The 13,765-nt window shown below is 31.8% G+C and overlaps 1 protein-coding gene across 4 annotated transcripts in view; it reads right to left on the reverse strand.

Moving 5' to 3' along the window:
- Positions 1 to 13,765, reverse strand: part of LOC148629061 (uncharacterized) — a 65,101-nt gene extending 51,336 nt beyond the window's left edge. For 2 of the 4 annotated variants that reach the window (XM_088543190.1, XM_088543195.1), the window contains exons 1-7: positions 11,774 to 11,850; positions 8,781 to 8,886; positions 2,721 to 2,893; positions 2,073 to 2,272; positions 1,558 to 1,908; positions 1,184 to 1,267; positions 304 to 927 (exon numbers count right to left, since the gene is read on the reverse strand). In XM_088543190.1, the coding sequence (XP_088399316.1) occupies positions 304 to 927; positions 1,184 to 1,267; positions 1,558 to 1,908; positions 2,073 to 2,272; positions 2,721 to 2,893; positions 8,781 to 8,886; positions 11,774 to 11,790 (1,555 nt within the window). In that variant the 5' untranslated portion in view covers positions 11,791 to 11,850. Of the gene's footprint in view, positions 1 to 303; positions 928 to 1,183; positions 1,268 to 1,557; positions 1,909 to 2,072; positions 2,273 to 2,720; positions 2,894 to 8,780; positions 8,887 to 11,773; positions 11,851 to 13,617 lie in introns of those variants that run through there. The other 2 variants (XM_088543206.1, XM_088543201.1) reach the window with 2 other exon arrangements.

Here is a 13,765-nt window from a genome sequence, read left to right on the forward strand (position 1 = left end):
GGCCTTTTTTTCTTAAATGGTAGAGGCCACGAAGTCCAATTAAATAGGAACACGGTGGTAAGTAAAATCATATCAGAATTTCAGAATAATTAGTCAAACACAATATAAAATCATAATTAATAAAGGAAAGAGAAAATAAAACAAAAAAGACTGTTATATTCATTATTATTTAACATGATATTCCAAATGGTTGGATATCATTCAGTAAACCAGGTTAAGAAATTAACTAATAACACCTCAATAATTCATCGAAATGAGGGCATAAATAAATTTGTTTTCAGTAAAAAAAAAAGTACGAAATACCTTTATTATCCAATATCCATGAAGTTTTCAGGACAGAAAAAAAATCTTTTCCATCTAATTCAGGATCAACCATCAACAAATTAACACGGAATGTTGCATTTGGAGAAAATGGCATAGGAGTGGTTGTTTTCAACACATGAGTAGTTGGTGCTGTCGTTGGCAGTGTAGAGGTACTTCTTGTAGGTTTTGTTGTCATCTTCATTGTAGTGGGAGTTGTGGGTCTTGGTGTTGCTGTTGTTGGCTTGACTGTTGTTGGTTTTCTAGTAGTAGGTAGTGCTGATGATGTTTCCATAATGGTAGTGGTTTCTGTAGTTGGCTGTGGTGTTGTTGTTTTATCTCTTGTTAATTTAGCTGTTGTTGGCCTTATGGTGGTTGGCTGTGTTGTCAGGTTTGTTGTGGATGGTTGTGTTATTGGTTCTGCGGTGGGTGGCTTAGTTGTTGGCTTGATAGTAGGAGTCTGTGTTGTTGATTTGGTGGTAGGATGCTGAGTGGTACCTACTGTTGTTGTAGTTGGTCTGGTTGTAGGTTTTTGGGTTGTTGATAGCGTAGTAGAGTAGAGTAGAGTAGTAGGTCTGGTTGTTGATTTAGGTGTAGTGGTTGGTGAGCAGCTAGTACCTACTTTACCTGAAATTAAATTGTAAGCAATCTGGATATATGGCTATGCCAATATAATGTGTTCTATGGGCTTTAAAATTAAGAGAAGCTATTTAGCTATAAAATATCTTTAAATGATATGCAACAGACAGGCAAACAAAGTGCAAACTGAATACTTGTAAAGAAATTTTAAAAGTTGGCAAGGACTGAAGTGCAGGACCTAATGATTACATAAAATGAAATTGCTCTCAAATCATTTTAATGATAAATGATAAATACTACTAACCATCATAGCAACAACAATAGTATTGCTCTTTCCTCTGTCCATATCTTACACAAGTTCCTTTGAAATCACATCCATCAAAATATGCTGAAATGTAATTATGTATTGGTAGAAATGAGAGATAATAGCTGTGAACAATTGGTTTGCACTTTTTTATGAAATAACAAGTATGTGGTACATGCATAATCATACTAAAGAAGTAATCATAGAATGGCTTGAATTGTTTAATGATTGTTATTACAAAAGGAACAGGTTCTAAGTATCCTCTACTGAATTACACTATATATAGAACATTAAACAGTTAAATGAATCAAATGCAAATAAAATATGCTCATTCAAATAAAATGAATCTTCTATACAGACTCCATTACACATACCAACTTTCAATCCAAATGGTGACAAATCACAGTCAGTTGTTCTGTTGCCCATTTTAAGTGTTAATTGTCCAAACATGTTTGTAGAATTTAGTTCCCTTGCTTGCAGTATAATACCAGTCAAGTTTACTCCCTCATAAGGTATCAGTATGGGGGAAATTTCAAGTGCTAATGATCTGGAAAATGAGGAATATGTCCCTGATACATCAACAGAAATATTCCTGAAAGACAGGTCAGCCTGGACTTTGGTGGTGTCCTTTGGTTTTGTAACATTGAGATGAATAGGATAAGAGTGCTGTCCTCCATTACATGTAAACATCCCTTCCCATGAGCTGGGTACAAATTCCTTCTTACCTTAAATAACAATTAACAATATAACAATTTCAGAAATCAATGCTTTCAAATTTCCACATATAGTATAGCATTTCTAAGGAAATAACATTAATGAGAAGACTTCCAAATAAAAATTATCTTAAATAAATCATTCTTACTTCCATTATATAAGAAATCTATTTCACCTGTGTAAACACTGCAGTCAGCTTCACTACCGGGTATCTGTACTGTACAGTCTGCTCCCTCCCATCCTGACTTACAGAGTTTTTTCCCCTGATTATCACATGTGTAATGTCCTCCACAATGATCAGTTGATACACATTTGACAGAACAATCATTTCTGTAGTAAGATGTGTCACAAAACACAGACACTGATAGTTTCAAGCTGAAACACAAATCATATCAAAGATACCAATTTTTTCTTCATAAATGCATATATAGAGCATGCCATATGGTAAACAATTTTAACAGATGCCAATGTGTCCATATGAATAAGATGACAATTCTTGTAACCCAATAATAAGCAGTAATAAATGTTGTTAATGATTTTTCTTCAGTATCAATCATATGTTACCTGTAAGTTCACTGTAAAATGACAGTGAAATTGGACAAAGACAGAAATGGTGTTGCTGTATGAAATAGGAAGTAGTAGTTTGATAGACCTAAAACCATATCTCACAAATACCAAGTACCAAATATCTAGTGGCTGTGCTCTACAAGTTCTGAGAAATTTTTAATATTTTCCCTGCCCACCTGCCCAACCGACATTCACCATTCTACAAGGCTAATTGCATTACCACAACCTAACCAAAGATCAAATACATATGATTTACCTTGTAGGATCATTTTGTCTTGCCCCAGTCAGATTGTATTGCTTACTTCTAGCACTGGACTGATTATGATTGGCACTAGTTGCATTGTAAGTAACGGTAAAATTGTCAATGAACACATTGTTTTGATCATCTGAGTTAGAATCATACACTTCTACTAAAATGTCAGCCTCTCCCTGAAAAATGTATAAGAATGTAGAACAATACAAAAAATACAATAGACATTAATATTTAGCAGAGAAGAATTAAACAATATTTGTCAGCTATAAAGACTTACCCTATTTCATTGTTTCAAGCTATTTCGTGGAGCACAGTATGATACAACCACAGCACGTCATACTGCGTTCACTTGGGGCAAGTATGGACACAATATTTGTTTTGACACACTTAAGCATAGAGACTTACATATCATTATGGAAACATAAACTGGTTTGGACACAATAAAGCACAAAATTTGAATTTGCGAAATTTGACCAATAATTTCAAGAAGTTGATTTTTGTAGATGTGGACCCTTTAACCCCTTATAACTCGAAAACTGTAAGAGATATCTGAAATCTGATTGAAAAATACAAGCTGGGATTTTCATAAGGAAGCTAATAAAAAAATTCTAACCAAATTTTTTTTTAAATTGATGGTGTGGCCAAATATTGAACCCCTTTAATTCCAAAAAGATTAAAGATAAGCCTACCCTGTAAAGCAAATTTGTACCAGAATTTCAATAAGAAAAGATTGACATCTGAATCATAAAAATCAGATCAACAATAAGCTTTTCCTATCAATTCTAATGACAATATCCATTATCCCTCTTTCAAACCCATATTTTCAAAAACCTTCGCCATGTCCCTAGGAACAATGTGTTAAAATTTTAAAAAGATCGGAGGTTTTACACAAGTTACTGTAAATAAACTAAAGTTAATGGAAACCAATGAAGATAACACAGATGACAGGGTGATACCCTTCTATGACTGAAAAATATTTGCAGTTGGATAAAAAAAAATAACAATGACAAGACACCATGTCATTTTGGTTTTTGGGTATTTTTTGTGTGAAACCCAATACGAGGCCCCAGCACCAAAAATTTGAAAAATTACTTAAGTCTGAGAAAATTCTATACTGTTTGTGACATCATCAATTTCAAAGACTTTGAGTTACCACTGAAATTAAGAATACTCTCAGAGGTATTTTTTTCAGTTTTCTGTTTACATTTGGAAATTACATTAAATGCTCTGCATAAGTTGAATACTTAAAATTTTATTTGTGTGAAATCAAATGTACTTCCAATTTTTTTCAACTTTTTCCTTGTTTAACTTGTATTTTATATTTTAATATCTATTTTTTCTTTAATGAAATATTTCACATTTTTATTTCTAGTTCATAATTTTAAAATTGTCATCTTTCTTGAACTTCTTGATGCTTGCTGTTTCCAATTAGTGAGACTTGTATTTACAAGTGTTCCTACTTGGGCCTTTCTACTCTTATGGCATATCAGGAAAAAAAAGTATCTGAATTCAAGTAATTATTTAAGACCATAAAATAAGCATATTTAAGTGGATAAGATACAAAACTATCTAGCTCTGTATGAAAAGTTTCAAAGGAAGTATCTTCCTGTCAGACTTAAATCAGGCTCACAAAGCTTCCAAGGCTAGTTTATTATATAACGAGAATGGATATGGTGAATATGTCAAAGAGACAACCATCCCACCAGCATTAAATATGTCAGCTCAAGACCACCCATTTATCTTCAATGAACAGCAAAAAAACCCTCACACAACAGGGCAGGCTGTAAGCTGGCCCCAAAACGACGTTTTACATAGGTACCGCGAAATAGTTGCCCCTATATACTCCAGCAACATAAAAGTAAACAGAAAGTGAAAATGAAACAAGCCATACAGAGGCCAGAAATTCCTGACTTAAGACAGGGGTAAACAAATGTGGCAGGGCTTGCAATATTCAATACCATTTTGAGAACTTTGTCCTCTATTAAGTGAGTGTACAGAGAATGTTTTGAGGTGCACTGAATTAATTTTATCAATAAAAAGTTCTGATATTTGTTTATGTATTACTGCTACTAAAGAACCTGACAATTTTAACGTGATAAACATTTACATTTTGTTTTTCAAACCATTTCAAAATACCTTATAAATAAGACAGCACCACCTAACCTTCAACATAGGACAAACTTGACTCATATTACAGTCTGTATTATATAGACTTATCATTTGACCAACATGTGCATACAGTATAAAAACAAATACATGGTGAAGTATGTATATACAAAATGATTTATATCATTTCAAAATAACTGAAGACAGCAAGTTAAACAGACTTACCATGTATTTATTACTCTGAACTTCTTATTTCAGTACTTATTTGTGCATAAAGAATAGTTTGTTTATTCATACTTAATCGATAAAACATAAAATGTTTGAAGTCTAAATTCATCTTACTAGGAGAAGAATTTTAAAAGCACTGAACTTTTTTATTCCCTGGATACATGAATGTATATTATCAAATCTTTATTTTAATGGTAAACCAAACCCTTTTAAGATTGTCGAAGAAGGCAATTGAAAATTCAACATTGATCCAATAAAATTTTCTTTAATTTAAAACCAGATCATTTTTACATTGTTCTTATTCCTAGGTTTTTGTTTCTGAGTAAAGCTACTGCTGCAACAGTATTTAAGTAGCACTCAACATAAGAATAATGCAAAATATGATTCATGATTGGAAAGGCTAAATATTTTTATTTTTTGATATTTTGTTTCAAATGTCACAGTAAACAGAAAGTAACATGTGGCTTTTCATATAACCCTTGTTCATAGGAGATAATTATATAGAATGTACTGTAGAATTCAAAATTAAGGGAGACAACTCTGTAAATAACACTAAAATAAAACAGAAACTATTGGATTTTCCATATGGATTATCCCGTAAGAGCAGACAGATTAGAATGAATAATTATACATTTCATCATATAAACCTATAAAGCTACTTAATAACAAAAATCAAAATATGTAGCCTTTTCTATAGGTGTATTACATTTTACAGAATTTACATAATTCATACAAAGACTGTTACTTAAAAATATTGGCTACATGTATTTTCTATGATAACTTTTAAGTAACACTGATGGAAACACTACTACTGTTTTGAGGTTCTTGATAGTATCAATAACATTACAATTCACCCTATCAGGCTGACTGTTTTACTAGTAAACTCTTGACAACTTCTGTTTCTTCAATGGCTTCGACTTCTTCTCCAGTTGAAGAACATTCATTATATAACACCTTCAAAATATGTCTATAGCCCACAGATATCCCAGTCTATAAATTAAAACATGAGCTAATCTTGTGAACTGGAATTGATGAATGACCAAGACCAAGCTGAACACACCATCAAATCCACACATTAAATTTCAAAGTAATCTTTTGAATGACTCAAATGTCTAACAATACCACAAAGATACATGTATGTATTCCTGGACAGCAGTAAAATGCAAAAAAAGGCAGGGCCATCAAATACACTAAATCTATAGTTTTTCCCTTATATATGATTCTATGATAGTACATGAATATATATGCCAGGCCTATGTACGGGTGCAATCATGACACAGTAAACCATTTGAACCTTGCTAAGATATCAGCTGAAACAACAATTTTTTATCATTAAGGACTAAGTCTGACTGTGATTGTAGGAGTTTAAATAACCCTTCAACAACTAATTATTTGTCAGACTAAGAACACTCGTTTAACAGCGATAACAACCAAGATCACTCGTATACCCCCTGGAATTGGTGAATGTGCACTAAGTTTTTCTGCTAATGTTTTAACGATGTAAAACTTTCCTGTGTTTTTTTTTCTGGAAATTTCATTTAATTTGGCCAGTCATGCTTGTGTGGGTTAATTTCACAATAGAGTGATAGGGGAGGGACACCATCGAAGAATGTCAATTTAAAACAAACTGATAAGAAATCATTCAATACAAAAAAATGTGATATTGATCTAGGTGTGGTTTTAAATTTTATATGCAGTATTTACTTAAGATTTGAAATTGTAATCTGTAACTCTCAATAAAATATTGAAGTTTCTTTCACCATTCAAACATGTAAAATTCCATGAATTTTGTTGGTCCTAAGTACAATAGTAGGAGTACTACCATATCCTGTCAGAATGTTTCAATACATTTGTTAGATATTCCTGATCTTTTGATATATAACCATTAAAGGGGTTATTCATCACAATGACTATGGGTGAATGTTACTTACCCACATCTGATAACAACATGCCATATGTTAGTTTGACTTACTGTAAATTTTTGAAATATTTGAATATACATGTAGGACAGGGTTGCCAGAAAAAAAGTTATGGGTGGCATTCATTTACTTTTAACATAAATAGGGACCCAAAAAAACATGTCTGCTTAAGGTTACATATGATGAAAAAAAATGTGGTACGTGGGTAGGTAAAATCATTTTATCTTTTTTTAATTATTTTATATTGACACATGTGGGACTTTTATAGTGCTCAACTAAAAAATGATTTAGCAGCTTTCATAAGAAAAAAATCAATAAACTGCGTTAGGGTAGGTAGGGTAACCTTAAACAGACATGTTTTTCTCATGAAGAAGGACTTTTTTGTCCAAGTTGTCGAAATTATAATCAATTTTTGGTCAAATGTCAAGCATATGATATGAAATGATTGCAGTACAATATCAGAACTCAACAAATAAAAAGGTACACTGGTAGAAAAAGTTCATCAGCTCAGATTCTAGGAATACTGTGTTGCTGATCTGCTGAGAATTAAATTACTTCATATACAATAATAATTACTTCCCCATGTAGTCAGTAGAGTTTTAGTTAGTAGCTAAGAATCATGTAAAATTTAAAATTTAACAATTCATTAAAAAAGTCATAAATTTTTGTTTTTGATTTAAGGTAGCATTTTACCAACGGAATGGATACTTAATTTCTAGCTAAGGTAGATCATACCTATTAATTTTAGCAGATAGATTTTCCTAAGTTTTCTCAAAGATTACCTTAAATAATTAAAGTGTAAAATTTTAAAGAAAAAAAACATAGGTCCTAAAACTTAATTTTGAGATATTTAAGCCTATTAGATATGGGTGATTTGTTACAACATTTATGAAGATTTTGAAAGGAAATTTCATTGTTTTGCATACTAAAAAAATTGTAAATGTTTTTTTTTAAATGTTATACAAAAAACACTTATCTGACATTAATTCATATTTCAAAAAGAAAATTGGGGGTCTTAAAACTTGTTTTCTTTTAATATTAAAAAAACTATAATAACCATTACATTTCTATAGAACATGTTCCTGTGAATTATCTCCCCTTGAAAGGTTTTTTTTTTTTAAATCAATGTTTGCTATTTTACCATTTTTAGGTTTATGCTAAAAAAAATTTGAATATTTTAAACACAATTTTTAAAAATTATTCCAAGCACTATTTGCTCGTTGAAAATACATACTTCAGTATGATTTTGCTTGATGACAGAAAAGAATGCTCTGTGTAATAGGTTAGATCTACCTTAAAGATGTTTGAGGTATGTGGTTTAATAAAATGAGTAAACAAAAGAATTATCATCCTGTAAAAGACAGTGCACTCCATTGATTTTTCCTGCCAAATAATATGTGAATCTATTGTTGAATTTTGATTCTCTGAATCATCCTTATCAACATATCAAAACAAAAAAATATGTATGGGTAATCTTTTGTCCCTTTGTTCCATATAGTCAGCAACATTTTGCTACTCAAAGTGAGGCAAAAAAAATAGTAATCTTGTTTCCTGCTACCAGAAAGTAAAAAAATAGGGTAGGTAGGGAAATTATTTTATTTTTCAAAAACATTTTACATCGAGTTAATGGGTAAACAATCTAGTCTTTAACAGTGCTTGAGGTCAAAATGGCCATAAAATGTTTAGGGTAGACACAAACAAATAAGGTAGGTAGGGTAGCAGGAAAAGGACATTATTTTGTCTATACTCTGATTGAATGTTTAGATGCCATGTGATACTGTGAAAGACTTTCAATTATTTTTTTACAAACCTTCCAAGTATCAAAGTAGAACAAAACTTGTTGACTTGTTTCAAATTTGATATCATTTTTGTCAACTGTAGCAATATCTGTAGACTGGATACAATTGTTTGGTGCCCTGAAGTGTAAAGAGAAAATTATTCAAAGAATACTCAATACCAACCTCAAATTCAAGTTTTAAATTCATTCATCTTTTATGTCTAATGTACTGAATTATTTTTTTTATCTTTATTTAGTGAATATGCCATGCCATTTACAAAAACAAGCTTTGATCAGCACAGCATGATACAACCACAGCCAGTTGAACTCTGTTCACTAGAGGAAAGTGTGGACACAATATTAGTTTTTCGCATACTTAAACAAAGGGACTTAAAATTTATTATGGACACAACAACTAGTTAAGATACACTGTTGTACAATATTTTAAAATTCAATTAAGTAAAAATTTCTGCTTATGGGGAGCTTTTGGATAACTTTGTACCCCATAATCTCAAAAAAGTTTATGATTGAGTAAATTTGCTAACATACTTCTTAAAGCCCTTGTAAAGAGGAACAATTTTCAAAAAAATCATTAAAATTAAATGAAATATTAAAAAAAAAACAGTCTTTGAGAAAATAATGTTTTTGGCCCATTTTAACCCTGATATGTATACCTCAAAACCAAACAGATATTCCAATACTGATAGAAAAATGTGGGTAGGAATTTCCAATTTAAATAGCAAGCTTCCTCTAGCAAAATGTGAAAATGTATCAAATTTTCATGACATTTGGTCAACAACAACTAAAGTTATCACACAGAAACAAAAAAATCAACAGTAACGCCAACAACACTATCATCATAAAATAATTAACCACAATTTTTTGCGGTCAAATAAAAAAATTTGTTCTGAAACTTGGATTGAAATGGCATAGCTATAATCTAAAGCTTGTATTATATTGTATAAATCTTTGTTATAGCTAGACTTGACCCATTTAGATATGTGTGTTGTGTTTGCAATAAATAACACAGAGTGCATGTGTTGTCACCTTGACTTATGTTATTTTTTCCTACTTTGAATAGTTACATAATACGAAAATCACAGCATAACTAATTACATGTATATCTGATAAATATGTTTCTTCTAATAATTTTCTGTACTTAATGTAAATATTTTCATTCTTAAGTAGCCAATGTTGAAGGGAACAAGCAAAATAATAAGGTTGACAAATGTAAAATATATCTACTACAGTTCATTCAACAAAAAGATAAATGTTTTGGTTTTTTTTTATCAGACCAAGGAAAGTTATAACAGTCTTCCTTATCTTTTTTTAAGGGTATCCATGCAATATCCAGGCAGTGGGTGGCACATGTTAAATTTTGTTTTAAAAATATTTTCACCCATTTCATATCAAAAATGCATTCTTTTTAAAAGTTAAATTTTGGTTTTGGATTAAATCCAAGAATGAAAGAGAAATAAATTACATAGAAGGCATTGAAATTCATTATAAAAAGGGAGATAACTCTTTAATTTGAGCATTGCCTGAATATTGCTGAAACATTGCTGCTCGGGTGTTAAACCCCAACAAACAAACAAACAAAACTTTAATTTGAGCAAAATTTGGTTGCTTAGTTATGACACTTAAAAACCATTTTCCAAGCCATCCATAGTCGATTTAAAACAAACTTTATGTAGCCAATATTTACTGGTCTGTGCAAATGTCAAAACATCTTATTTCATGATACTTGAATCAAGTGGTTTTGCAAGGTCTAAGACAATAAGGAATTCAGACACTGCCAATGATAGTGGTGATAAATCCAGATCTGTTTATACAACTTGATGACAATCCATATTTTTCACCTTATTCTATGGAAATGATCCATAAAATCCTGAACTTTCTGAAATTTCAATAAAGGTATTATTGAGATATTCCCAATCCATAGAGCATAATTTGCAGTCGAAATTCGTAGAAAATACCGAAAATCTGTACAAGTAAACACCTCTGTAAATCTACCACAAATAAACAATGCTTTTTGGTGTATACAAGGATTTTTATAGTAGACTGTCATAAAATCCTTTGTGTACATATACCATATTTTTATGTAGTTAAGTCCTTTCTGTGTGCAGTTTGGTACTTGTAGGAAAACCATACATTCACCTCCCATGTAAATAAACCAAATCAAGACTGAATATTACAAATGTGCAATTCTCATTTTCGATGTGAGGTCACACTTTAATTTGATTGGTCAATTGAAAGAATTTAAATTGACCGGAAACCATTCTAAACTACTAAGTCCATATGCCGAGATGGAAAATTCTTACTTTTCAATCATAATTATCTTTGAATATAAAAAATAATATTAGAAATGCTTTGGATTATCTGTTCAAAAGATCGTTTAAAAGAAGATTTTTTACCAATAGAGAAGATAGCTGCTACAGATTTTGAATTAACTTTTGGGTTTTCATATTTTAACCAAAGGCATCTATGAAGCTTCACATCACTACACCTACTAGAAAAAGTGCCCACATGTGCTGAAAAGAGAATAGTCAAAATGCCCTATTGCAATTGGGAGGATAATATTTATGATTAAAATATGCCTCAGCAAATGTTGTGATTATCTGGACTACAATTAGATTTCATACAAATATTCTTCCCTTGCTATTCCAAAACTTAATACCGTCGGTATTACATTTTGGAGATCACCAACATGGATCTAGGGTGCACACTAATCTAATTTCTGAATAATATGCAGGCTTCTTTCCTTAAATCCTTGGATCCTATTTCCGAATAGGTAATTTATGTTTATTCTCAATCATTGTGGTTGATTTCTCTAAAAGTACAGTATCCCATGAAGAAAAGAATAGAGTAAATTGGGACAATCGATGACTGACAGTGACAACAAAACCCTGGGTCACAATCGTCAGAAGATTGTTCAGATCTGTCTGTGTAGAAGTGACCAGTGTGTGCATTACCAGTGAAAAGGTCGTTCATGTATCTTACGCATTAATCACTTATAGTTTTTTTACTTTGTTCGCTTGTTCATGATATGAGGTCCTGAGAAAAGCACCTCTCATCGGTCGGATACCTTAAGGGCAATTTAAACAGGGAAGTGAAACAGCAAATACGATGGTGAAATGAGTAAAGAAAAGATGAGGAAAAGCGCCTGCTTAAATAAAGATATTTTAAACGAACAAAATTCTATGAAGAGTTTCCGACACACTTTTGATATTTTTTTTATATTGACGTTTCAATGCGTGAGCGACTTTTATATATCATATAATATCTTACGAATGATGTCATTAACTAGTGTGTTTATACAACACAATAAATACAACAGAAATTGACCGGTTTTTAGAGAATTATCTTTCAACTGTTTTTGCGTAAAAAATTATGGTCTTTATAAGAATTTACTGGGTTTGTATCACCTGTATTGGCCCTCTATACAGGTGACCTCAACCCAATACAACTGAACTTGAACTTTGGACAGGATTACAGCTAATTGAAAAAGACCAGTTCCAATTTCAATACTAATTTATGTAGGCGAGCGAGTAATTTAACTAGCTCTCTATGTAGAAATCTGCCATACATTATACCAATGTGTCCTACTTGACTACTTCAGAAAACCTGTGTGGTCTTTTGTATACTGCCTTTTAAGTTTGAATAGCTGTCAATTATGATGTAAGTTATGGTAACATTCATTACACATTTGCAAAATGGCCATGTTTTCAGTTTGCAATATAAATGCATGCACCAGTCCTTCTAAGGACCTTTTTAATATTAAGCAGTTTAAAAAAAAATGTTTAAGAAATGTTGCAAAGTGATTGTAAATACTAGCATCATTTTTATTTTTTTCTTTGGTTTATAGTGACTGTTTATATAAGATGCCCTAAAATATAAACTTGAAAATGTACCAGTATAGAAAATTGAATAATGATTTAAATGGCCTCAGTGAGTTGTATGTACTTGACCTTTAGAGGTTAATCTCATCATAATAGACAGCTATTGAAACTTAAAAGGCAGTGTCCAAAAGACCACACAGGTGTTATGTGGTAGTTATGTAGGACACATAGGTATAATGTAGGGCAGATTTCTACTTAGAGGGCTATTTAAACTACTTAGTAGCCTACCAAGATTTGTATTGAAATTGGAACTCGTCCTTTTCAACTAGCTGTAATATGAAAATACCCATTTGATAACTATATTATAACAGGCGCGTAGCTGAGGCCAAATTGAAGTGTAGGCAAAATTACGGCAGGGCGGAGCCTTAATATAGCCGCGGATATAGCGTTTTAGAGCATCATTCATGCCTCCCCTGGATGTATTTTTTCTCAAAAAAAAAAGGCAAAATTAAGTGCAAGCAAAAGCTTTTTTGCCTAACGGCAGCTACGCGCCTGTTATAAGATATCTTAATTAAGATATGATTAAAGATGTCTAATATGATATATAAGATATCTGATATATGAGATATCATAAATGTCGAACAGACAATTTGAAAAGGGCTTGCATAAAATTGACAAAAAATGTCAAGAAATGTCCAAGCACCGTTTTTTATGAACCTGGGATTGCAACCCTCCTTTTCAAAGTGTCTGGATCCGGCCCTGTAGGCAGATATAGGACCGTGGCGTTTCGCTGTGCCTCTGCACGTAGAGACAAAAAGGTTTAGTTTTGACCTGGATATGCCTCATATTCGAGCAAAACACCCATCCCGTTCGACTTTTTTGCATCCGCCCTGACATTCCTAATATGATATTGTGACAGCACAATGACAGCTGAACCGTTAACAACCGATTATTATTTTTCAGATAAAATCTTGTAATAAAGGTCTAATACAAATGTATTAAGTGAATATATTTCAGTGGTCTTGGCTTACTTCGAGTTTTTGTTCAGAAGGCAGACTTTGAAAAGATGATCACATTTTCCAAGACTACAGCCAGGAATCGTAATTCCATCGCAACATTTGCCTTCAGCATCTTTCCCCGATGGATTGTGGTATTCCAGTAAATTAATGCTGATTTTGC

This window comes from Perna viridis, chromosome 1 (genome assembly GCF_037379345.1).
Source record: "Perna viridis isolate PV_CMFRI_1.1 ecotype Kerala chromosome 1, ASM3737934v1, whole genome shotgun sequence".
NCBI lineage: Eukaryota > Metazoa > Mollusca > Bivalvia > Mytilida > Mytilidae > Perna > Perna viridis.